General features: G+C 37.5%; 2 protein-coding genes and 1 long non-coding RNA gene across 4 annotated transcripts; 1 reads left to right on the forward strand and 2 right to left on the reverse strand.

Annotated features, from left to right (window-relative positions):
- Nucleotides 1-1904: 1904 nt before the first annotated feature.
- Nucleotides 1905-17918, forward strand: LOC141605075 (uncharacterized). Its single transcript, XR_012526289.1, has 7 exons — nt 1905-2059; nt 2494-2567; nt 15508-15604; nt 15702-15744; nt 15830-15894; nt 15987-17268; nt 17573-17918. It is a non-coding gene; the product is annotated as an uncharacterized LOC141605075 (long non-coding RNA).
- LOC141605067 (uncharacterized) lies at nt 2763-6635 on the reverse strand. 2 transcript variants are annotated; one of them, XM_074423697.1, is made up of 3 exons: nt 3692-6632; nt 3087-3485; nt 2763-2962 (listed from the first exon to the last, which is right to left on the reverse strand). In XM_074423697.1, exons 1-3 carry the CDS (start codon nt 6378-6380, stop codon nt 2955-2957), a joined length of 3096 nt encoding a protein of 1031 aa, XP_074279798.1. In that variant the 5' UTR covers nt 6381-6632; the 3' UTR covers nt 2763-2954. The 2 variants fall into 2 exon arrangements, with proteins under 2 accessions (XP_074279798.1, XP_074279797.1); XM_074423696.1 differs by lacking the exon at nt 2763-2962 and having other exon boundaries at nt 2970-3485; nt 3692-6635.
- On the reverse strand, nt 11216-14936 carry LOC141605073 (uncharacterized). The gene is made up of 2 exons (XM_074423704.1): nt 12225-14936; nt 11216-12096 (listed from the first exon to the last, which is right to left on the reverse strand). Exons 1-2 carry the CDS (start codon nt 14920-14922, stop codon nt 11684-11686), a joined length of 3111 nt encoding a protein of 1036 aa, XP_074279805.1. The 5' UTR covers nt 14923-14936; the 3' UTR covers nt 11216-11683.
- Nucleotides 17919-25985: the final 8067 nt, after the last annotated feature.

A 25985-nucleotide genomic window follows, 5' to 3' on the forward strand; every position in this document is an offset into this window, starting at 1 on the left:
TCAAAAAAAATTCAATTATAAACAATAATTTAAATGTTTCAACATTGATTTGATTGTTTAATTGATAATTATTGATCAAATTAGTCATATACACCTACGCAGAACATACCAATACCAATACAAATAATTACTCAAATTCATGGTCATTAGCAGTTTCATTCCTCTATCAATCAAAATTCGTGTTTTAGGCGTTCATATTACAGTTTAATTCCTCAAATTCACCATCATCAACATACTTGCATAAGTAGTTATGACCATCTTATAGTTCTGTGTTTGCAACAAAGTCAATTAATCAAAGCTCGCTACATGTTCGACGAAATGGCTCATGGAATATTCCATGCTTGAAGTGCTTGTAGAGTCATTCATGTGAGTACCACTGGAGTTGGGCAGGTCGGGCTACTGACCGGCAGCCTGTGGTGGTTGGCCGGAGTTTGGGGGAATGGTAGTTAAGGCCTTAAGGGTTGTTTTTATTATGAGGTTGATTAGGAGAGGAGAGGAGAGAAGAGTAAAGATATGAGAGAAAATGAGAGGGGTAAAATGGATAAATGGGTACTGTATTGAGTAAAATATGTACTGCGAAAATCAACACCCTTAAACCCTATTAAATTATGTTGATCAATTTTTCCGAGATTTGATTTCTAAAGAAACTGTTACCTAAACAATAAAAAAAGTGCTGATTTTCGCAGTACACATTTTACTCATTACAGTATAATGTTGACAGTTATACCCCTCTTATTTTCTACCTCATTTTCCCTCTCTAACTTTTCTCGAAATTAGACTTTGTTTGGTTGATTGATCCAATCAAGCTACAAAAATGGGGTTCCTTTATTAGATCCAAAGAAATTGGCACCCTGGTTGCTCTTCTCTGCAAAAGTAATTCCATTATTGTACTTGTAGGCTTGTAGCCCATTGTATTTCAGCGATGAGGAATACAAAGTGCATTTCAGGACGAGGAATATAAAGCGCGTTCGTTCATGTAAACGGACAATGCAAGATACAAAAATAATTTCAACAAAATAATTAATTTGATTAGTAATAATGAATTATTGAATTAAATACCTTCTCTATGTGGCATATTCATTTATAATTGAAAAATTTGAGGGAAATTGAAGGAGGTTATGGATTGAAGAATAGAGAGAAGGAAGAGAGAATTAGATCTGACGTTTTTTTTGTGAAGGTAGATAAATGGAAAGTTTGGTACAAAAAGTACTGTAATGAGTAAAAGTTGTACTGCGAAAATAAATTACGATTTAATATTGTTGCCTTTTTTTATGATAAGGCACCAAAATTATAGGACTTAATTTACGTGATCATATCAGTAATTTATATTTTTATAATAATTTAGTAATTGGATTATTAATTAGCAATTTATTTAGTAATAAATGATGCTGAAATTGACACGTGGCAGAAGCCATCTGCTGATGACATGTGGCAGATGGTTTCTGCTTTAATATAATATACTTCCTCCATTCAACTCCAAACTACCATAGTACACTTTTCACGTTTGCAAACGCATGTTTTGCGCGGTAAATATCATTAGCTACGTATATGCAAAAATTATAAAAGTTACATATTTTTAATATACTCGTAAAAACGAATCAAATAAGATCACACAAGAATATATTTTCACTTATATATTGAGAGAAAATTGCAATTGAAGATTCATTTGTGAATAGTATGCAAAAACCAATATGGTAGTTTGGAGTTGAATGGAGGAAGTATATGATATGATTTGCCAAAAATTATGATAACTTGAGTAGACCTGACAAACTTATCCGGACCGAATGACCCGACTCCGATTTGACCGAACACCCGAACTTAAGACCCGGGTTTTAACCTGAACTCGAATTGACCCGACCAAAATGTTTATTGTTCTACACTGTAGTAATTGATCCGAAAATGAGTCGAATCAGTCGATCCAACTTGATCTCTTACAAAACCGAAATTAACCCAACCTGAAATCGACCCAGTTGACTCGTTTACCCGGTCTAAACCTGAGTACTGGAAGACTGGAAGCGTCCCCTCTACCATGAGAAAGTGAAGAGTAAATCGGCAAAATGTAAGTCTCTCGCTCGATTAATACCCTATTATCTTTAATTCAAAGGTTTTTAATCATACTTTAGAACAAATGATACGATTCTGATTCTAAAGAATCGGAGGGAGTAATAATATATGATTGCATAATAAACTAATTAGATTTAGCTCTAATCAAGGTCAATAATTCATAGAACCCTAATCAGCAAACCCAGTTGCTAAGTGAAGTTGAGTTCCAGGATTAACTGATACTCTTTCCGTCTCAGTCATTTATTTACCTTTTATGTTCATTGTGAGGTGTATTCTAATCAAAGATAAACAAATGATTAGGACGGTGGGAGTAGTAATTCTGAAAATTCGTAGAAATACTTTAATTATTAATCAATTAGTAACTGTGTAAATATTTCGTGACTGAGCAACATTGATATGTCTACTGATATCAAGTACTTCCTCTTGCAGGAAGATTACGCCATTTTTCTCGCATTCTGAAATAGCGTATATCATTACAGTCAAATAAATTGAAGATTAGAAAGGTACAATTTTTTTTTTAAAAAAAATTACTGCAGTTCATATTTGTTAAATGTTATGATGCATATAATTTGCGTGATCAGCCATAAAGTCCACTGATAAAGCTAAGCTATCAATTTGCAAAATTGAGGTTATCATCCCAGAGAACCTGTTTGTGGATGTTATGCACTTAACACAAGATACCGGGTAGATTTGTAGTCTTAGTACTCGTAGACGTACATGATAATAAGTAGTAAAGTACATAGCAATTTATTAGTCATATTTACAGCAAACTCACAGGAACTTAAAAGCATTTTACATTCAACTACAGTAGATTTGTAGTCTTAATATATCTCTCTTGAGACTTCAATTGGCAGCGCCTTGTTTTCCTGATTATGATCAACGTTGTTCGATCAGGCCCCTGTAAACATCAGCGGTACAATTTTGAAATAATGTTATGTTAGCAGAATTTATAAATAAGTTGAAAGTTTCAGCATAATTGGTTATTAGTAAGCTGTAAAGTCGTGGCATGTATCATGATATACCTCTTGCACGGAGATTACGCCTGTTTCTAGCATTGACAAGGTTGTCTCTTGCTGATTGAAGCCTGTTAGTGGCATCGACTATATTCATTCGTTCTTGTGGCAAATGATTCGAGCAAGACACTCCGACAGTAATGACAGAAGCAATGCATTCCACTCTTCGTTGAAGCTCATCTTGGATTTCCCTTGTGTCATCATCTTCTTCGGTAAGATTATCTTCAAGTGATGGGTCTACAATTTGTAAGACTTGGTCAGATAATGCTGCTTCCGCATGCTTATGAAGGCTGTAGCCTTCATTAAACATGTTGTCTGTTGGACTTTTTCCTGTGATTAGCTCAAGTAGCAATATGCCATAGCTGTAGACATCACCTTCTGTAGATGGCTCACTTCCGAGCCCGTACTCTGACATGTGAACCCCATGACAATGCTTAGCCACAAAATTGGTAAGTATTTAATAAATAGCCAGAGCCTTAAAACACTCATTTACTATATGACTAAGCTAGGCAATCTCACTGACTTTACATATTTAGCGAGTAGTAGATATATTGGCAATAGTACTTCATGGTGTTTATCAGACAAATTATAATTAGGAATCACACTATTATTACCTGGAGCAGCATAGCCTATAGTGCCCTTGATTCCAATTGTACTACTTCGATTCGGATGCCGGGGTTGAGTAAGAAACCTTGCTAATCCAAAATCTCCAACATGAGCGACCATGTCATCGTCAAGCAATATGTTGCTAGGTTTCAAATCACAGTGCACTATTGGAGTTTCACACTCATGGTGGAGATAGCTGATTGCATGGGCCACATCAATCGCTACATCTACCCTTTGTGCAAGGCTCATGTTTCTGTCGACTCCATGTAACCATTTGTCTAGGCTTCCATTTGGCATGTACTCGTATACTAGTGCTCTAAAATCATTTCTCTGAAAGTCAATACTAGAACAAGCTGTTATGACGCCTACCAGATTTCGGTGCCGGACATTCCTTAACGTGTTGCACTCTGCCATGAAGCTCTTAGCTGCACCGTGGTGTTGCAATTTGAGAACTTTTACTGCTACCGTATTTCCATCCAAAATCCCCTTAAACACGGTTCCAAAAGATCCCATCCCAAGTAAATTCTCTGAAGAAAAACCAGCCGTTGCTTTGAGTAACATGTCGTAAGACACTTTCATGGTTACATTTCCCATCATTGAACCTGATGAAAGAGGTGTCTTTTTCTTTTTGGTACATGCCAGGTACAACCCTGATGTTATGGCTACCATCCCAATTAGTGCGCCAACAATTGGGATTATCAATTTAAGGGCGCGAGACATTATTCTTTTCTTCTTTCCCGAGCTTTTCTTCTCAATGCACTTTGGTAAGTGAAGTTGTTTAATTCCTCCACAAAGCCTGTTGTTGCCAGCAACAAAGACCGCACTTGCATTTGCAAATACTGAATTCGTTGGAACCCGTCCCTCAAAATTGTTGTAAGATAAATTAAGGTAATATAATAAGTGAAATTCAGAGAAGAATGCTGGAATTGGGCCTGATAAATTGTTTTGAGATAAGTCAATTTCTAGTAGGCTAGCCAAAGAAGCGAAGGATGAGGGAATATTTCCATGGAAGGAATTTCCATGCATGTCAAGGTATTGAAGGTCAGAACAGTCGCTAAGACTATCTGGAATGACACCCGAAAACTTGTTGTTATTTAGTTTCATGAATTCTAGGTTACTTTGTTTACTCATTTCCAAAGGTAGAGAGCCTTCCAAATGATTATGAGACAAATCTACTTTAACAAATGAAGCAGATCCTTCAAATAGCTTATTGCCCAAGGTTCGATTGAGTTTATTGTTTGATAAACGCAGGTACAACAAGCTTTGGCAAGTTCCAAGGTTTGGTGGTATACTCCCTTCTAATCTATTGTATTCTAAATTAAGATCACTCAAGTGTGATAAATTGGCCATGGAATTAGGAATTTTACCTTTTAAATTATTGGAGTACAGATAAAGTAGTTCCAATTTGTAGAGCTTCCCGAAATCTTGAGGGATAGGTCCTGTTAATTTGTTGCTGGCCATTGATAACTGCTCAAGATTGTTGAGATTGGTAATACCTTCTGGAATTTTTCCACTTATCTGTGTATATTGTAAAATGAGCCATTCCAAAGAGGTGGAGAGATTGGCAACAGATTTTGGTAATATTCCAGAAAAATGATTCGGTCCCAAAATGAGGACTTGTAATTGGCTGCAGTTAACAAGTGTATCTATAAAATTTATGTTACCCTCTAGGAAATTACCTCCAAGAGATAAAGAATTTAGGTTATGAAAATGTTGAAAATAAAAAGGAACATTTCCTATAAAATTATTATAACTGAGTGCAATAAGTTCAAAAGTTGTGATATTTTGGATCGTTATTGGAATTAATCCTGTAAAGTTGTTTTCCTCGAGGCTTAACCATTTCAGGCGAGGAACATTGACGCCAACATCTGCTGGAAGTTCTCCATGTAGTTGGTTGTCCGTAAACTCAAGCCTTTGAAGGGAGGAGATATTAAAAAGGGATGTGGGAAGTGTGCCTGAGAAATCATTTACTTCAAGTGCAAGGATGGTTAGATTTTGCATCCTACCAATGTTGTTTGGGATAGTTCCTGTAAATGAGTTGAAAGCAGCAGATATTGTTACTAAAGAAGTAAGGTTTTGTATGATGTCAAAAAGAGGGCCCGTAAGATGGTTAGTTTGCACACGAAAGTCTATTAGCTTTGACAATGCTCCTAATCCTGTTGGGAGCTTTCCCTCTAGTTTGTTGTTGGCTATGAAAAATACTCTGAGGTTAACACAACCAGATATGTTACCTGGAATTTCACCTACAAGTGTGTTGTTATATAGCACTAGTTCTTGAAGCCTAACTAGATGACCTAATTGAGTTGGGATTTCTCCATATAGACTATTATTGTAAAGGTTAATGATCTTAAGGAAGCTTAGGTTTCCTATGAAAGGGGATATGGTTCCTGCCAAACCCCTAGAACTCAAATCTAGTACAGTCACTCTATTATGTTTACGCCCACAAGTAACCCCCTCCCAAGAACAGTGGTGAATAGAGTCATTCCAAGAGCTTAAAATCTGTTTGGAAGGAACCAATAGTTGGTTCTTGATGGCCAGCAACGCAGTGTGGTCGGTTTCGTTGCCTGGGTAGCCAACATTACGGAATGATGAAGTTACAGTAATACTTTTCATTACAAAAACAAAGATGAGAAGAAAGGCTGCCTTGTTACATAGGGTTGAAATAAAACTGGGACTTTTATTTTGGATTGGTTTCATTTTGTAGAATTGTCGGCAGTTAGTTGGTGTGAGATGCTCTTGAAGTTAATCACACTTTCATTTATATAGGCATTTAAATGATGATTTATTCTCTGGTCTACGTCTCGTAGTTAGCCAAGGGTATTTGCACCATCTACTACGGTAAACACTTAGACCATTATTACTGTTACATGATTTATTCTCGGGTCTTATTGCCGAACCTTTTCTCATGATAATGTTTTAAAAAATAAAAAATCAGCGAAATGGTCAAAAATATTTGATAATATAGGGTCCATGTATGATCAGAATTCAAGGAGCTGGAAAATGAAAGACACGCGCACGCCACACCTTGTGGCATTTTATCTATGGACACTACAAGAAGGATGGCTTGTTTAATACTCGCATTTTACTATATATAGTTTTTCGTGTAAACAAATCACGATCCTTAACTGTCTATACATATGTTTTATCTTTTTCCCGGCCTGCGTTGCTGGAATTATTAAGCGGAGATATTGAGAGTGCTTGCACGCCACTGGTAATTATTCTCCACAGATACTGCTTCTTGCTCACATTTATTTCCGAATGACACGAAAAATTGGGGAAGATGGTCAGTAGTCAGTTCTTTACCAGTTTTTTTTTTACTTTGTCCAGTGACACTGAAAAGATCGTGTTTGCTCTTTCTCAGGAAAATTAACATCATCACTGCCGTAATTACCCTGGAAAGAGTGTGTGTGTAAAGCACCTCGAATTCTTTTGTTTTTCTATTGTTTTTAATGTTTGATACCAGTCTGTGCAGCAGCGCAGGTTCCGATCTCTGTAAGCCATTTTCCAGTTTTATTTTAATCAAACATGGCATGAAAAGGATTTAGCTTTCTTTATGCAACCACGGCACCACGCCATTTTGATTGCCGTCTGTTCTACGAACACGACATGTCATGTGGCGTGTTTTCCTTCTCATATAAATTCCGATCCTAAGTGACACCATTTCGCTAATGAGTTAGCTTCTGGACCACACACTAACACACGACAGAAATTCTTGGAAGTAAAGACCAGCTTATTTTGCCTATCAGCCGTGTTTATTGGAGCTTGACTTGAAGTCAATGCATGTTACATCCCATATGTGCCCCGTCCTCCTTATACATAAAAGTAATCCATCAAATAAAACATTATAAAGGTTTAAGTGTAAGAAGTACAGTTGTCCGGAGAAGCAAGAGTTTTTCTAATAATAATTGTCAAGGAGTGGTATCTTTTTTTCTTTTTTCTTTGTAGTATTTTTTTTAATCTTGATCATAGGAGTTATCTTTTTGGTATGTTAGCCGTGTTTGTTGGAGGTTGACTTGAGGTCAATGCATGTTTACATCCTAAATCGTTAGACTTGACTTGACTTGAGTCTTCCCTGTAGGGTCAATAATGTAATGACATTTCTTTGAGAAAAAGAAATATTCATTACCCCACTCGAACTAACAGTTTGCTTGACTCCATGACTTTGTCCTACTAGATTAGGAGTATTATACAAAGACTAGACTTGACTGACTCTTCATGTCCTTTTGTAATAATTCTACACCTAGCAGTAGAACTAGAGGCTCTGTGCTGCATTCATTGTTTTGCTTGGTCCCTCACTTGATCATTATATGTGTTTGTGTAATCCGTCATCGTCTTCGCTTATTGCTACGCACCCCTGCTTGCAAGGTTATTGCATTTGGGGCAAATTTCAATTCTGTTGAAAGCGGGACTGTGATGCAGCAGACTCCATAACTAAATTCAAGCTAATCATTGTATCAAGTGTCATCATATGTGTATTGTGAATATATTATTCCCTCCTTGTGGCCTAAAATGGTGTTGCACTGTTATATCCTGTTAAGTGTTAAGACATCTGTTCTGTCATGTGGCGTATCTTCCTTTTCATAAACTCCGATTCTAAGTGACACTATTTCGCTAAATTTTTACACTGTATATTTTTTAAAAAAAAAAGGAGAGTTGGCTTCTCGGCCACACACTGACACACTACAGAAGTTGTTGAAGTAAAGACAAGCTTATTTTGCCTTACAGGAAGCAGGCAGCTTCCCCTTAGGACAAGAAGTTACATCCGAAATGACTCTTGCCTGTCAGCACTCAGCCGTGCTTGTTAGAGCTTGACTTGAGGTCAATGTGCCCCTAATTTCACGATTCAAGGACTATCTTGATTCAATATAATTATTCATGTTACATCCCAAATGTGCCCCAAGTACCACGGTATCCTATCTTTGGCCTCTTGATCAATATTTTTTGAGCTTTGATCATTTAACTTCATTCTCATAAATACTCCGTATATGTTTGCGTCACGTGCTATTAATATACTGTCTAATGTCTATGTCCCGATCAATTGTTTTTCTTTGTTTTATGCTATATTGTGAAGGAATTTAGTTTACACTTCTGGCATTCAATTTTTAGCTAATGACATTTGGACTCTAATCACGGAAATTAGAAAGCTTTATATGTTGGGACTTATATTAAGAACTTCAATGATGCCTTGTTCTCTGATTTCCATGTGCAGGTAATTCGACCGAAACTACATGTCTGCACCATCTATCACGGCAAACTCGTCAGTCACATCAGAAGTTTTCATTGACGTAGATGAATTTTGTGGGGTATATTTGTGTTTTTTCTATGATAGCTTTATTGAATAAGAATAGCTCAGCAATGAGGAAATTTCAGTGGCTTTCCTGTACAGTCAATAATGTAATGACTGTTTGAGAAAAAGAGAGGGTTCACTGTCAATCTAGCTAACCGTTTAACTATGTGTGTTCGTCGTATTCTACTTTACAAAGACTTGACTCTTCCATGTCTTTTTGTAATAATTCTACACCTAGCAGTAGAACTAGAGGCTCTGTGCTACATTCAAAGTCTTTGCCTATTGCTACGCACGCCTGCGTATAAGGTTGCTTTTCGGGCAAATTTAAATTCTGTTGAAAGCGGGAATGTAATGCAGACTCCAAAGCTAAATTCAAGCTAATCATTTTTTCAAGTCTGAGACATGTCCGTATTGTGAAGATATTCCGTTCTTTTGTTCAAGTGTTATATCGTGCTAAGACATCATGTGACATGTTGTAAAGTGAAATGTCGATATAACATTGAAAGTTATTCTCTCCTTCCACTCTAAGCTTCTTGTACTTTAGGTGTTTACTTACTGAATTTCAATATCTCTGAAGATCACCTAATCAGTCCATCACTTATTTCACAGATGGGGTATTTGTTGGTCTGGAGTCTGGACCAAACATAACGCATTATCATCGGTGCGATGTTGCTATATCTAACCTAAGCATAATATCCACACTATATTTATAAAACTTAGATTTCGAAGATTCTTTACCAAAAATTCGAAAGTTCAATCAAATATCATTTACTTCAGAATACGTAAAAATTCAAGTAACTAATTGTCAAGAAAAAAAAAAAATCAAGTAATCAAGGAAAAGAGAGATTTTATCATCTTTTAAAAATAGGTAGTGAATTAGAAGGGTAAAATAGAAATTTAATTCAATAACTTATCTTATGGACGAAAAACTAAAAAGAATGGTTTGAGTTTTTTTTACAGAGCTGAGTTGCTTTAGAACATTTGATGTAAATTGTCTTATATGTAATTTAACCTTATTTGAATAGTTGAAAATATTTACGGATGTTTCAGAAATTATTTACTTGGATGGTCATTTGGTAACTAAATAAAGAAAATGAGATCTCGGACTCTCAGTAGATAACCCGAATCATTTAGTCTTATATAAAACGGTTCTACAATATGATAGTATAATGATAACCCGTTTTACAATAAACTTGCGAAAGACCGTCTTACGCAAGTATTTCTCAAAAGCTTATTGTAGAACGGATTTACACAAATATTTATGATAACTTGACTATAGACCCGACAAAGCTGACCCGGTCGAATGTCTCTACTCGGACTCAACCCGACACCCGAACTCAAGACACGAGCTTGACCTGTACTCGAATTAACTCCACCTGAATGTTTAAAGTTGCACATCAATTATTATCCATAAAAAACTTGATAATAATTTACCCGAAAATGAGCCAAGGTAACTTAACCTCTTACAAATCCGAAATTAACCCGAACGAAAATCGGCCTTGTTAACCCACCATGTCTAAACTTGTAGTGAAAGCGTCCCACAGTCCCCTCTATCATGAGAAAGTGGAGATCGGAGAGTACATGGGCAAAATGTAAGTCTCTCGATTAATAGTTTATCTAATTCATGGTTTTTAATTAAACTTTTTATTTAGTTATTATCCTCCGATTCGATTATTTGAAATTACAAGTAATTCATTTCTCAAAACTTGTCAAGGAAATTATGAACAAATGATGCAATTCTAAAGTATCGGAGGGAGTAATAATTGAGATTACCGTCTCAAAGTACCTGTTATATTATGATTGCATCATCTAATTAGAGTTACTTCTAATCAAGCCCAATAATTCGTAAAACCCTAATCTGCAAAACTCAGTTGTTTAGTGCAGTTGAGTTCCCCGGATTAACTGATACTCTTTCCGTCTCAATCATTTATTTATCTTTTATATTCATTTTGAGGTGTATTTTAATCAAAGATAAGCAAATGATTGGGACGGTGGGAGTAGTAATGAAATATAAATTGAGTAAATATTGATATGTCTACTGATATCAAGTACTCCTTCTGCAGGAAGATTACGCCATTTTTCTGGCATTCAGAAGGTTCTCTCTTGCTGATTCGAAGCCTGCTTATGGCGTCGCTTATTTTCATTTTCAGTGATCACCGGAATTATGCATTTTATAAATTGAAGATTTAGAAAGGTACAATATTATTATTATTATTATTTTTTTAAAAATTTTTTTACTTACTGCAGTTCATATTTGTTAACTGTTATGATGCATATAATTTGGCTGATCAGCCATAAAATCCGCTGAAAAAACTAAGCTATCAATTTGCAAAATTGAGGTTATCATCCCAGCGAATTAATTGTACATTCTATGTGGATGTTATGCACTTAACACAAGATAATGATAATAAGTAATTAATTTGTAGTCTTATTAGTGTTATTACTCTCGTAGACGTACATGATAATGATAATAAGTAGTAAAGTACATAACAAGTTATCAGTCACAGGAACTTAAAAGCTTTTTACATTCAACTAGAGTAGATTTGTAGTCTTATTATATCTCTCTTGAGACTTCAATTGGCGGCCCCTTGTTTTCCTGATTATGATCAACGTTGTTCGATCAGGCCCCTGTAAACATCAGCGGTACAATTTTGAAATAATGTTATGTTAGCAGAATTTATAAATAACTTGAAAGTTTCAGCATAATTACGCCTCATGATATACCTCTTGCACGGAGATTACGCCTGTTTCTAGCATTCAGAAGCTTGTCTCTTGCTGATTGAAGCCTGCTAGTGGCGTCGACTATTTTCATTCGTTCTTGTGGCAAATGACAGGAGCAGGACACTCCGACAGTAATGACAGAAGCAATGCATTCCACCCTTCGTTGAAGCTCATCTTGGATTTCCCTTGTGTCATCGGCTTCTTCAGTGACGTTATCTTCTTCAAGTGATGGGTCTACAATTTGTAAAACTTGGTCAGGTAATGCTGCTTCTGCATGCAGACGAAGGCTGTAGCCTTCTTTGAACATGTTGTCTGTTGGACTCTTTCCTGTCATTAGCTCAAGTAGGAGTATGCCATAGCTGTAAACATCACCCTCTGTAGATGGCTCACTTCCGAGTCCGTACTCTGACATGTGAACCCCATGACAATGCTTAGCCACAAAATTGGTGAATAGTTAATAGATAGATATATTTGCAATGGTACTTCATGGTGTTTGTCAGACAAATTATAGTTAGGAGTCACACTATTCTTACCTGGAGCAGCATAGCCTATAGTGCCCTTGATTCCAATTGTACTACTTTGATTCGGATGTCGGGGTTGACTAAGAAACCTTGCTAATCCAAAATCTCCAACATGAGCGACCATGTCACTGTCAAGCAGTATGTTGCTTGGTTTCAAGTCACAGTGCACTATTGGAGTTTCACACTCATGGTGGAGATAGCTGATTGCATGGGCCACATCAATCGCTACATCCACCCTTTGAGCAAGGCTCATGTTTTTGTGGACTCCATGTAACCATTTGTCTAGGCTTCCATTTGGCATGTACTCATATACTAGAGCTCTAAAATCATTTCTTTGAAAGTCAATACTAGAACATGCTGTTATGATGCCTATCAGATTCCGGTGACGGACATTCCTCAACGCATTGCACTCTGCCATGAAACTCTTAGATGCACCGTGTTGTTCCAAGTTGAGGACTTTCACTGCAACCGTCTTTCCATCCAAAATCCCTTTAAACACGGATCCAAAAGATCCCATTCCAAGTAGATTCTCTGAATTAAAACCAGCCGTTGCTTTGAGTAACATGTCGTAAGACACTTTCATAGTTACATTCCCCATCATTGTACCTGATGAAAGAGGTGTCTTTTTCTTTTTGATACATGCCCGATATAAGCCTGATGCTATGGCCACCATCCCAATTAGTGCACCAACGATTGGGATTATCAGTTTAAGGGCATGAGACATTATTCTTTTCTTCTTTTTAAAGATTTTATTCTCAATACACTTGGGTAAATGAAGCTGTGTTATTCCTCCACAAAGTCTGCTATTGCCAGCAACAAAGACCGCACTTGCATTTGCAAATATTGAATTCGTTGGAACCCTCCCCTCAAAATCATTGTAAGATATGTTAAGGTAGTATAGTTGGTGAAATTTAGAGAAGAAGGCTGGAATGGGGCCGGATAAATTATTTTGAGAAATGTCAATTTCTAGTAGGCTAGCCGAAGAAGCAAAAGATGATGGAATATTTCCCTGGAATGAATTTCCTTCCATGTAGAGGTATTGAAGGTCAGAACAGTCACCAAGACTATCTGGAATGAAACCCGAAAACTTATTGTTAGCTAGTCCTAACATTTGTAGGTTATTTTGTTTACTCATTTCCAAAGGTAGGGAGCCTTCCAAATGGTTATCAGTCAAAAATACTTCAATAAATGTAGCAGATCCTTCAAATAGCTCATTGCCCAAGGTTCCATTGAGTTCATTGTTTGATAAATGCACGTACAACAAGCTTTGGCAATTCCCGAGGTTTGGAGGTATACTTCCTTCCAATATGTTGTTATCTAAATAAAGCGAACTCAAGTGTGATAAATTGGCCATGGAATTGGGAATTTTACCTTCTAACTTGTTGCCCCCTAACTGAAGGTGTTCTAATTTGTGAAGCTTCCCGAAATCCTCAGGAAGAGATCCCATTAAGTTGCATTTATCCAGAGCTAATATCTGAAGATTGATGAGACTGGTAATACCTTTCGGAATCATGCCAGTGATGGGATTGAGTTGGATACTGAGCCATATCAAAGAAGTGAGATTGGCAATGGTTTTGGGTATTATTCCAGAAAAGTGATTTGATCCCAAATCTAGGATACTTAATTGACTGTAGTTAACTAGTGTAGTTATAAAGTTGATATTGCCCTCTAGGTAGTTCATCGAAAAAGATAAAATACCCAGGCTTTGAAAATTCCTAAAATCACAAGGAATCCTTCCGCTAAAACTATTTCTAGTAAGGTCAATTTCTTCAAGTGTGGTGAGGTTTTGGATCGTGATTGGAATCAATCCTGTGAAGTTGTTTCCCCCGAGGGCTAACCATGTTAAACGGGGAATATCGACACCAATATCTGCTGGAAGTTCTCCATGTAGTTGGTTGTCAGGAAAATGAAGAACTTGAAGGGAGGAGAGATTAAAAAGCGACGTGGGGAGTGTGCCTGAGAGTTTATTTGATCCAACTGCAAGGGTGGTTAGATTTTGCATCCTACCAATGCTGTTTGGGATAGTTCCTGTAAATGAGTTGTAAGAAGCACTTATGTCCACTAAAGAGGTAAGATTTTGTATGATGTCAAAAAGACCCCCCGTAAGATGGTTATGTTGTACCTGAAAATCTTTTAGCTTTGAGAGTGCTCCTAGTCCTATTGGGAGGTTTCCCCCGAGCTTGTTGTTGCGTAAGTTAATAAATCTGAGGTTAATACAACGAGATATGTTGGCTGGAATTTCACCTTCAAGTGTGTTATTATTTAGCCTTAGGTCATCAAGCCTGAATAGATGACCTAATTGACTAGGGATTTCTCCATATAGGCTATTATTATCAAGGCTAATGAACTTGAGGAAGCTTAGATTTCCTATAAAAGGAGATATGGTTCCTGCCAACCCTCTAGAATTTAAATCTAGTGCAATCACTCTCCTATGTTTATGTCCACAATAAACCCCCTCCCAAAAACAGTGGTGAATTGAGTCATTCCACGAGCTTAAAACGCGGTTGGAAGGCACCAATAGTTGGCGCTTGATGGCCAGCAACGCCGTGTGGTCGGTTTCGTTGCCTGGGTAGCCAACACTACGGAATGATAGAGTTAAAGTAACACTTTGCATTACAAAAACAAAGATGAGAAGAAAGGATGCCTTGTTACATAGGGGAGAAATAAAACTTGGACTTTCATTTTGGGTTTGGAGGTGGATTAGTTTCATATTTGTGTAGTTGTCGGTAGTTTTCTTTTTGTGTGAGATGCTCTTGAAGTTAATCACACTTTCATTTATATAGGCATTTAAATGAGAATTATTCTCTGGTCTACGTCTCGTAGTTACCCAAGGGTATTTGCACCATCTACTACGGTAAACACTTGACCATTATTACTGTTACATGATTTATTCTCGGGTCTTATTGCCGAACTTTTTCTCAAGATAATGTTTTAAAAAATAAAAAATCAGCGAAATGGTGTCAACTTGAAAGTATTTTACAATATAGGGTCCATGTATGATTGGAATTCAAGGAACTGGAAAATGGAAGACACGCCACACCTTGTGGCATTTTCTCTATGGAAACGGCAAGCAGGGTGGCTTGTTTAATACTCGTATTTTACTAAGTATAGTTTGTCGTGTAAACAAATCACGATCCTAAACTGTCTATAAACATGTTTCATCTTTTTCCCTGCGTTAGTTGCTGGAATTATTAAGTGGAGAGATTGAGAGTGTTTGCACTTTGCACGCCACTGGTAATTATCCTCCACACTATCTTGATTCTGATATGTTTATTTTTGCTTTTAAATTACATAGGCACGGAGAGGGCGATTATAAGAGATCTAATATCGCATGTGCTCTAATTCTCCAGACACTGGCTCAAGGCTGTGAACTTTTCAGCGGAACTTGACTGGTACGTAGATCTTCTGAGAACATTACTGCTTAGACCGTCGTCAGGTCCAAACTATTCTGACATAGTGACATCAGTTTATCTGGTTTTGCATGTTCAGCAATACAACCTTGATAACTCGATATCAATGTACAAATTTGAAGGTTAGTGCTGATTCCTGTGACTTACAAATATGAAACAATGACTTGCAATGATGAATTGTTAAGGTGTGATACTGCTTCCTGCCAGGCATCGTCTGCAGGAGATGACCGTCAACACATTATTCTGAATGACACGAAAAATTGTGGAAGATGGTCAGTAGTCAGCACTTTAAGGTGCCGCACCTTAAATATCTAGCATTACCTATTTTGTTTAATATTTACCAGTTTTTTTTTACTTTGTCCAGTGACCCTTAAAAGATCGTGTTTGCTGTTTCTCCGGAAGAATAGACATCATCACTGCCGTAATTACTCTGGAAAGACTGTTTATGTAAAGCACTTGTGTTAATGACTTGATCAACTGTTGACAAGCACCTTGAATTCTTTTGTTTTTCTATTGTTTTTAATGTTCGATACCACACTGGTCCATCATTCTGTGCACAGTGCAGCAGCGCAGGTTCGGATCTCTGTAAGCCATTTTCCAGTTTTATTTTGAAATCATTATTTATTTATTTATTTATTTTTCTATGCAACCACACCATTTTGGTTGCAATTTGTTACGAAAACAAGTCATGTGGCGTGTCTTCCTTCTCATAAATTCCGATCCGAAGTGACACCACTTCGCTAACGACTTAGCTTCTGGGCCACACAGAAATTATTGGAAGTAAAGACAAGCTTATTTTGCCTTTATAGGAAGCAGGCAGCTTGACTCTCTTGCCTATGAGCCGTGTTCGTTGGAGCTTGACTTGAGGTCAATGCATGTTTACATCCCAAATGTGTCCCATCTATGTCGTTCTCCTATCGTTAGCCGACCTCTTGATTAAAATCTCTTCAGCTTTGATCATTCAACTTTTCATAAATACTTCTTACATGTTTGAGTCGTTCTCCTATAGTCCCGATCAATTGTGTTTCATTGGTTGTTCCTTTATTGTATGGGGAATTTAGTTTACGCTTCTAGCTAAAATATAACAATGATAGTGCAATACCATAATCGTATATTCGTATCCTGTTAACACATCATGTGAGGTTGTCAACTGAAAGGTCGAAATAACAGAGAAATTTATTCTCTCCTCCGACTTTGGGTGTATGTTTACGTACTGAATTTTGATATCTACATACATGTCTGTAGATAATCAACCCATCACTTATTTCACTGTCTTTAGAGTTTGGATTTGTCATCGTATCTTGCATACGCGATATCATGCATTCCTTTGGCAGTCATGTGAACTGTCGTCTCAGAAATAGAGCCATAGAGGTGCTTATCCCGCCAATATCAAGACTATATACTTTTAAATTACACCATCCATTTTAATCCGAGCTTGAGTCGGATTGATTGTAATATGCAGCAAAAGTATTATAAGCTTTGCAGGTGGTGGTAAATGGTAATGCAAGTTTACCGAATGAATTGATTGGTTGCACAGGGGGCTATCTATGGGAGCGAGGCTAATAGCAAAAGTATTCTTGCCTGTCAGCACTCAGCTGTGCTTGTTAAAGCTTGACTTGAGGTCAATGTGCCCCAAATTTCACGATGTAAGGACTGTCTTGGCTCAATGCATGTTAAATCCCAAATGTGCCCCTAGTATCGTCTCCTATTTCTCGTAGCTACTTTAGCCTCTTGATCAAAACTTCTTCACTAGCTATTAATATACTGCCTATGTCCTGATCAATTGTTTTTCTTTGTTTTTTAATTTTATTGTGAGAAGAATTTAGTTTACGCTTAGCTACTCTATTATCACCCATGACATTCGGACACTAATCATGGAAATTAGAAACCATTGTACTTGTATATATTAAGAGGTTTAATAATGCTTTGTTCTCTGATTTCCATATGCAGGTAACTGAACCAAAACTACACGTCTACACCATCTATCACGGTAAACTCATCAGTTACATCAGAAGTTTTCATTGACGTAGATGAATTTTTGGTGTATATTTGTGCTTTCTATGATAACTTTATTGAATAAGAATAGTTCAGCAATAATGTGGAATTTCAGTGGGTTTCCTGTACAGTCAATAATGTAGCGACTCTGTTTGAGAAAAAAGAGAGGGTTCACTGCCACTCTAGCTAACTGTGTGTTCGTCGTATTGTACTTTACAAAGACTTGACTCTTCCATGTCTTTTTGTAATAATTTTACACCTTGCAGTAGAACTAGAGGTTCCGTGCTATATTCATAATTCATTGTTATTGTGTAATCCCTCATCGTCTTTGCCTATTGCTACGCACGCCTGCGTATAAGGTTGCTTTTTGGGCAAATTTCAATTCTGTTGAAAGCGGGAATGTAATGCAAACTCCAAAGCTAAATTCAACCTAATCATTTTTTCAAGTCTGAGACATGTCCGTATTGTGAAGATATTCCGTTCTTTTGTTCAAGTGTTATATCGTGCTAAGACATCACGTGACATGTCAAAGTGAAATGTCGATATAACATTGAAAGTTATTCTCTCGTTCCACTCTACCGAATTTCGTAGACAATCACGTAATCAGTCCATCACTTATTTCACTGTCTTAATTTTTTATCAATTGAGTAGGTCTTATGAGAGTCGGTCTCTTAATAAATTTTATTGAGAGACCATTGTGCAATTTTAAGAAAAGTGGTACTAAATGTAATAAAATAGGTACAAATTATGATTAATGATAAAATATGTACATTTATTACGTAAATAGGTACGGAAGTACTATGATATGATCAACAACAAAAATGGTACGCAATATAAATAAAAGGGTACGAAAAGTTAGTCTCTCAATAACTCAGTAAGGGACAGTCTCTTCAAAGTTTTAGTGTTGTCAATTTGTCATCATATCGTGTATTCACTATATTGCCGTATATCGGCTTTTAGGTTACGTTTTGTGGGTCTGTTACGGTCTTTCTGACGGGGTTTTCCGATGTGTGTGCTTTCGGTCATCCTGGTCTGTTTGTATTGGGTTGTTTCCGTTTATGACTCTTTATGAGCTTTGCTCTTTGGGTCGGTTAGGGACCCATTGGTGATCCCCCCATTTCCCCCACCAATCGGTCCTTAGTCCTTGTGTTCGTTTTATGAGCATAGCTCATCGGGTCAGTTTTGGGACCGATTGGTGATCCCCTCTTTTCCCCCACCAATCGGTCTTTTGTCCTGAGTGTCTATGTAGGTTGGTTTTTTGCATGCAAGGCGGTGGTCCTGGGAGGATTCGCTTGGCGAAATGGGTGTTCTTTGCTGGTTTTCGTGGTGTTTGCTGGACTTTTGCGACTTTCAGATTGTTTGTGTTTGTTGTGTCGTCGTTCACTTAGGATGGTGTGAAGTCATGGTGGATGGATCTTCCTGTTTGAGATGTCCCTGGTAGGGGAGGAATCGGGTTACTGGTAGTTTTGTTGGTTGGGTCGGATGCGGTGGTTTTCGCTTCTTGTCGATGTTTTTTCTTCTTTTATCGTGTTTACCGTTTTCACAAATAAAAGCTTTCCCTTTTATTTTCCTAGTTTTAATGGTGTCAATAAGTTTACTTGTGTCAATAAGGAAGTTCGTTGTTTTACATCCGGTGTGTGTTGTGTCCATCTTCCTCTGTCTTGTTGCTAAGTTGGTTTTGGTTTGGGGGCTGATTATGTGGCTCTTTCTTTTGCTCCCTATCTTTTTTCTCTCTGTTCTTGGCTACGAGTTTCTTATCCGTAGGGAGTGTTGTTATTCAAAGTGTAGGAGATTTATCTCCTCTGATACGAATTAAAATGCGGAAGCGATATTTGACAAGTTAGACCTATAACTTATCAATAGTGAACGAACTCAAGACCTATTGAGATCGGACAAAGTTAATATTCAAAGACGCATTTGAATAAAAACGGGAATTGCTAAGCAAGCAAATATTGTGAATTTCTTATCTTTGTTCCATCACAATTACAAATCATTCAGGGCTATAAATAGCCATCCAAACCGATTGATAGAACTACCCGAGACACACGAAAAGTTGCTAATTAAGACCATCATTTATGCTAAATTAAGGACCCTTATTAAACAAGGAAGTTAAAGAGATACTTTAATAGCTAGGATAATAAAATCGTCACATAATTGACGGTCCACTGCAAGATATCAAGCAAACGAAACATGACGAAGAACCCGACAAGGTATCCTGACCCACTGCTAGCACGAAGCTACGAGCAACATCACCATCGTCAATCTTGTCACTCGCAACACCCGTATCATCCCCTCCTCCTTAGAAAAGAATTGACCTCAATTCTTGTAGTATTGCTCCTCCGGGATCAAAACAGAACACGACCAGCAAGATAGCGAAAATGATGATGAACACGAGTCTTCTTTGCCTTATTTTCAGAATATCCTTGTGCCATATCGACTTGTGCTTTCCACCCCTCCACCCTCCGTGCACAAACATAGCTAACTTACCACGAACTCCTTTGTCGAACAACCCGAACGAGTGCAAGGGTTCTATCGTAGTCGCCCCAAACGAACCGAACGAGCACGAGAATTTTTGAACCTCCTTAGGACTAACCTCGCATCCACAACTAGAACGAAATATATCCAACCCAACACCAAGAGTTGGTGTATAATATGGTGCCTTCGAATCAACCATTACCCTTATAACTTTCTCAATGGACCAACACTCCCATGGAAAATCAGAAATCAAGACACCAACTTGAGCATTAGCAGGACACACGACAAATAACTCAACCCAGAAAGTACTCCCACTCACACTCAACTCCATTGGAATGGCGTTTAATTCAACCATGGTAGCCATAACTTCAGAACTTAAACATCTACCAAAATTAAAAGGATTTGCAAAAACGAAATTAATGCAACCTGGGATTGAATTTGTGAGTTTATAGTATGACACAGGAACAGGAATGAACGAACAAAAAATTCTGCTCCTTTTCCGAATAATTTCCGCTGCACGTTTCAGAATCCATATCGTTGTTAAAGAATGCTTCAATATCTGACTTGATTCGGGATTTATAATTACCCTTAAATGAGAATGACGATTGAAAACTCAGATTGCCAGAAATCGTTTTGATGGCATATTCAATCTGAAAAAACGACTCTTCAACACTTATATCACGCTCCCCTATTTGAAAATCAACCATATAAAAATTCATCAGGTCTTTAATCTCAGTACAATACCGCGCCTCCTCATTGTCATATTTATCAAATATAGGCGGCAAATCGAAATTCAAAAAATAATTGTCTTCCTCCTTAAAATCCTCAAAAGAGAAGACAACTTCTAAATACTCCTCTGGGTACGTGCCCCCAATAAACTCCCACTACTACAGATACAGGCTATAACAACGGTCAAAAACCGTTGTTATATAAAAAAGCGGACGTTGTTAAAGCGTCCGTTGTAGAAGGTTTTAACAACGGTTGGTTTACTTAAGGAAACCGTTGTTAAAACTATTAACCACGGTTTTATGTATAAAAACCCGTTGTGGAAAGTGTGACTCAATTTTGGGGGGAAAGTTATAACAACGGGTTTTAATATACAAAACCGTTGTTATAACTAAAGACAACGGGTTGTTTTCAAATAACCGTTGTTGTTTGTTCTTAAAAAATAAAAAAAAATTAAATTAAATATTACTAGATGCATGCATAATTACGGCCTGTTAGAATTCCAATGCATGCATTATTACGACATCACTTTGTACATATGAACGGATAATATGGAATGAGAAGGGTTAGTAATAGGATTTGAAGCAAAGATTATTGAGAGAGATGATGATGATTATGGCACAACTTCCTAACATATATATTAATTAAAAAGCAATTAACTCAACCCACACATTGCTTAGTATAAATACATTGCATATCTCAACTAACATTTCCATTATCTCATATATTCATCTCCAAACTCTAACTCAAAAAACAAACTCTACTTAATCTTTCAAATCAAACTCAAAAACTCTAAGAAAATGAATGATTTCATCCTAAAGACTCTTACCATGATCGAGAACAACAACAACTTCATCCGCCGGTTCCTCCATATTGAGGAAAGTTTCAGGAGCTACCTTGCGGAAGCTCGATCCGCATCAAGCACGCCAAAGAAGATGGCTTGACGGAGCGGCAAGATTTGCGGCTATATGACGATATAGCAACTGCTGAACGGAACCTTCAAATAGCCAAGGAGGAGAGGATGGATACGATAGAGCACAATAAGATCCTCCATGAAAATATAAGAATTGCATTTTTACATATGTAATTTTTTTTTTTAATTTATGTATTTATAAATATATATATATATATATATATATATATTAATTATGTTTATCTTACTTCTTCATCTTGCTTCTTCATTGTTTTAGTAACTAATTATGCGAACAATACTTAAACAAATAACATAATGGTCGATAAAAACACATACATGCAAAAGAAATAAATAGAAAAAGAAAATAATGACGATGAAACTAACAGTACGTGACGGCGAGATTTACCTGATAAATACAGAACGTAATAGACGATGAAATCACAATGACGGCGAGAAGATAAAGCGACGATGAGAAAGAGAGAAATAGAGAAAGAGAGAAAGAGAGAAAGAGAGTGTGTATGTGTTTTGTGTTTGTTTGTCTGCTGTGTTTGTGTTTGTGTATTAAGGGTTGTGTTTTGTGGCTGCAGCAGACTTCTGTTTGTGTGGTTTATAGTATGGAAGGTATTGACAACGGTTATTAAACAACAACCGTTGTGAAATATGTTTTAACAACGGTTGTAAAAAACACCCGTTTTCAAATATGTTTTAACAACGGGTTTCAAAAGTAACCGTTGTGATTACTTTTCACTAACTTTGCGCCAATTTTGCGCCAAATTATTAACAACGGTTCCGCATGTGTGACACGTTGTTAAAAATAATAACAACGGTTTTTATAACAATACCCGTTGTAATTGATTTTAGTAAAATTCGCGCAATACATTCTACAACGTCTATTGTGATTTTCGTGAATAATCGTTGTTAAAGGGGCGTTGTAGTTGCCTAAATTTGTAGTAGTGTCCGGCAATTCCGAGACCTTGAATTTGTCCTGTTTCGGGCGAAAACGGTTCCCTGTTGGCTGATTACGGAGCATTTCTTGAACCTGGTTGAGTAACATATCGTCGTCGAAGTTTGCCATCAGGTTTGTTGATTTTTTTTTGAGTTTTGTATTCTATAAAATGAGAATAATAATTGCGTGAAACCAAGAACCCAATCCCAATTTCGACACCATCTCACTTGACGCCACATTCGTACAACTACCCCCGTCAATGATAACGCTACACCATCGATCCCCAATTTGACACTTGGTATGGAATAATTGGTTACGTTGGTCGGAATTGTAAGAATAGTTAGAGAAAGGTGTTTACAGTAATTGTGAATTGTACAATGTTATGAGATGAGTACATGTATTTATAGTTGAAAGGCTAAGCTAAATATGGTTAGAAAAGGGAGCCTCTAGACAAGATCAATTCTATTCTATAATTACAATGAGAATGATATAAGTAAATAGAGTAAACTATTATTTGGAGGATATTGAGGATATTTGGTTAATACTCCCCCTCAAGATGGACGTACGATTAGTAAGACCAATCTTGTTTCGGAGCTCAGTAAATTGCGACTTGTGTAGGGGCTTGGTGAGGACATCTGCCAGTTGATCTTTGCTTGCAATGTGCTGGATACGAATTTGACCAAGATGCAACTGTTGCTTGACGAAATGAAAGGAAAGAGCCATATGCTTCATTCGAGAGTGGAAAACAGGATTCTTGGCATAGAGAGTCGCTGAGATATTGTCACAAAAAACGGCGGGAGGTTTGGTGACAGTGATGTGAAGCTCAGTGAGAAGATTGCGAAGCCAGATTGTCTCAGTGGTAACGGATGCTATAGCACGAAATTCAGCTTTGGTGGTAGAGAGAGCTAGACTGTGTTGCTTCTTGGAAGACCAGGAGATTGGTGTTATTGGTGGTGTTGGTTTCATGTTGCATAAGTAATTCTTGTTGAAGTAACTTCTCATGAAGTGCTTCAAAAGTGATGGGGTTGTCTCGAGCTCTTACGGGGTTGATGACGGCTTTATAGGTTTCATAATCAAGGCCGCGAAGGACCTTGGCTATGACGTCTTCCGGATCTAGTATTTTGCCCATGAGGGCTAATTGATCTACACAAACTTGAATTGAGTTCATGTAGTCTGAAATAGATTGATCCGCTGATTTTTTGATCGAATCAAATTTTTCCTTAAGTTGCATGATATGGGCACGGGACGGGTTGGCGTAGGTATGAGCGAGGATATCCCACGCTTCCTTAGAGGTTTTGGCCCGTACTATTAAGGGTTGTAAGGCCGCGGTAAGGGTTCCCATAAGGGCGATTAATATGAGTCCGTCTTGCTTGAGCCATGTCAAGTAAGCCGGGTTGGTTTTGTCGGTTTTGGGATCAGTTTTTGTCTCATTAGAGATGGTTGCATCTGGTTGTGGTGTGGATCCATCAAGGAAGCCAAGGAGACTAAGACCAAAGAAAATGTTCGTAAGTTGAAAACGCCATGCCGTGTAATTCATGGTGTTCAATTTTACGCAGTGGTTAAGGTTCAAAAATTGCAGCGGTTTCGAGTTATCATGTGGGTTTGGGACAGAAATTTCGGAAATAATGGTGTTGTTGGTCATGGTGGCGTTGGAAGAGGCGGAGCGTTTGAAGGTTATGCGTTTGGGTTTGAGGAGGTTGGATCGAAGACCCTTTGATACCATGTAAGAATAGTTAGAGAAAGGTGTTTACAGTAATTGTGAATTGTACAATGTTATGAGATGAGTACATGTATTTATAGTTGAAAGGCTAAGCTAAATATGGTTAGAAAAGGGAGCCTCTAGACAAGATCAATTCTATTCTATAATTACAATGAGAATGATATAAGTAAATAGAGTAAACTATTATTTGGAGGATATTGAGGATATTTGGTTAATAGGAATCAGCGGTAACGTTTTTTGTTTGGAGGGTTCTAAGAACCAAAGCCGTGTCATAAATGGGTGCCTCGTATCCTTCAACCTCTTCGTCCTCGCCTCCCTCGTCAAACACAAACAGGTCTCCTAGACGAGCCTCCTCTTCGAGTAATTCATCACGACACTCCACTGCCTCTCTCAAGGTCACTACTCGTTTATTAGGACAAGCGTTTTGATAGTGACCGAAACCCTGACATTTAAAGCACCTCACTTTGGACAGGCTGGTTTCTTTAATTGTGTTGGGCGTTTTAAGGGTAGAAGACGAAGTCCCTGAAGTTGGTTTTACAGGAGGGTTGGAATTGTTACTGGATGAATTAAATTTAAAAGATGACTCGGGTTTTGACCATGATTTGGGCTTAGAATCCGACCCAGAACTTTCCCCATATTTGTTTTTGCCTTGAGACTCGAGTTTTAAACAAAGCCCGCAAAGTGTGTCGAAATCAGAGTACGGGTACATCTCTACGATACTAGCAATATTATAATTTAATCCCCGCAAAAACCTAGCCATTTTTTGTTCCTCGACTTCCTCCAGTTCTCCCATCAACGACAATCCCTCAAATTCATCTATATATTCTCCCACACTCAACTTCCCCTGTTTAAATTCCGCAATTTTACGGTAAGTGGTTATTCGATGGTTTGATGGCACATACCTTTTCCGTAGTTTGCGTTTTAGCGATTCCCATGAAGCGATTTTCTCCTTACCAGCCCGAGTACGTTTGGCCTTCAATCCCTCGAACCACAACGAAGCTCCCTTTCCCAATTTCAAGATTGCGTATTTGCACCTTTTTTCGTCGTTGAGATCTTTGAATTCGAACATTCGTTCTATCTTTCTTTCCCACTCCAAATAGTCCTCTGGATTGGAGCCTCCTGTGAATTCCGGGAGTTCGTTAATTTTGAACTCGTCCTGCTTTGGCCTTCGCCCCTGAATTCGAAGCATCTCGCGCACCTGAGCAAGTACAGCATCGTCATCAAATTCGGCCATGTCTTGGATTCTGTACGTTTGTTTCTGTTTTTTTTTTTGTTTTTTTTTTTTTTTTTTTTTTAAAAAAATAAATTTGGTAAAACGAAATAGGAGATGATAATCCCAAGATCGTCTTAATTTTTTTTTTGGAAATCAAGAGCCGAAGCTCTGATACCACTTATGATGCGAATTTAAAAGCGGAAGTAAAGAACAAAGGATATATTTGACAAGCTAGACCTATAGCTCGACAAATTGCGAGACCAAGCCAAGACCTATTGACTCGAACTCAAGTAACTATGCTAGAAGCGCGTCTAGACAATAGTTCAAACTCGGAATTGTGCTCGACAATTGCAAAGTAATTTGATATTTTTGTGA

Source organism: Silene latifolia, chromosome 10 (genome assembly GCF_048544455.1).
Source record: "Silene latifolia isolate original U9 population chromosome 10, ASM4854445v1, whole genome shotgun sequence".
NCBI lineage: Eukaryota > Viridiplantae > Streptophyta > Magnoliopsida > Caryophyllales > Caryophyllaceae > Silene > Silene latifolia.

Coding starts and splice junctions, on each gene's coding strand:
- LOC141605067 (XM_074423696.1), bottom strand. CDS start 6,380: ATGAAACCAATCCAAAATAAAAGTCCCAGTTTTATTTCAACCCTATGT. Junction 3,486..3,691: donor TATAGGCTATGCTGCTCCAG/GTAATAATAGTG, acceptor TTCACATGTCAG/AGTACGGGCTCGGAAGTGAG.
- LOC141605073 (XM_074423704.1), bottom strand. CDS start 14,922: ATGAAACTAATCCACCTCCAAACCCAAAATGAAAGTCCAAGTTTTATT. Junction 12,097..12,224: donor TATAGGCTATGCTGCTCCAG/GTAAGAATAGTG, acceptor TTCACATGTCAG/AGTACGGACTCGGAAGTGAG.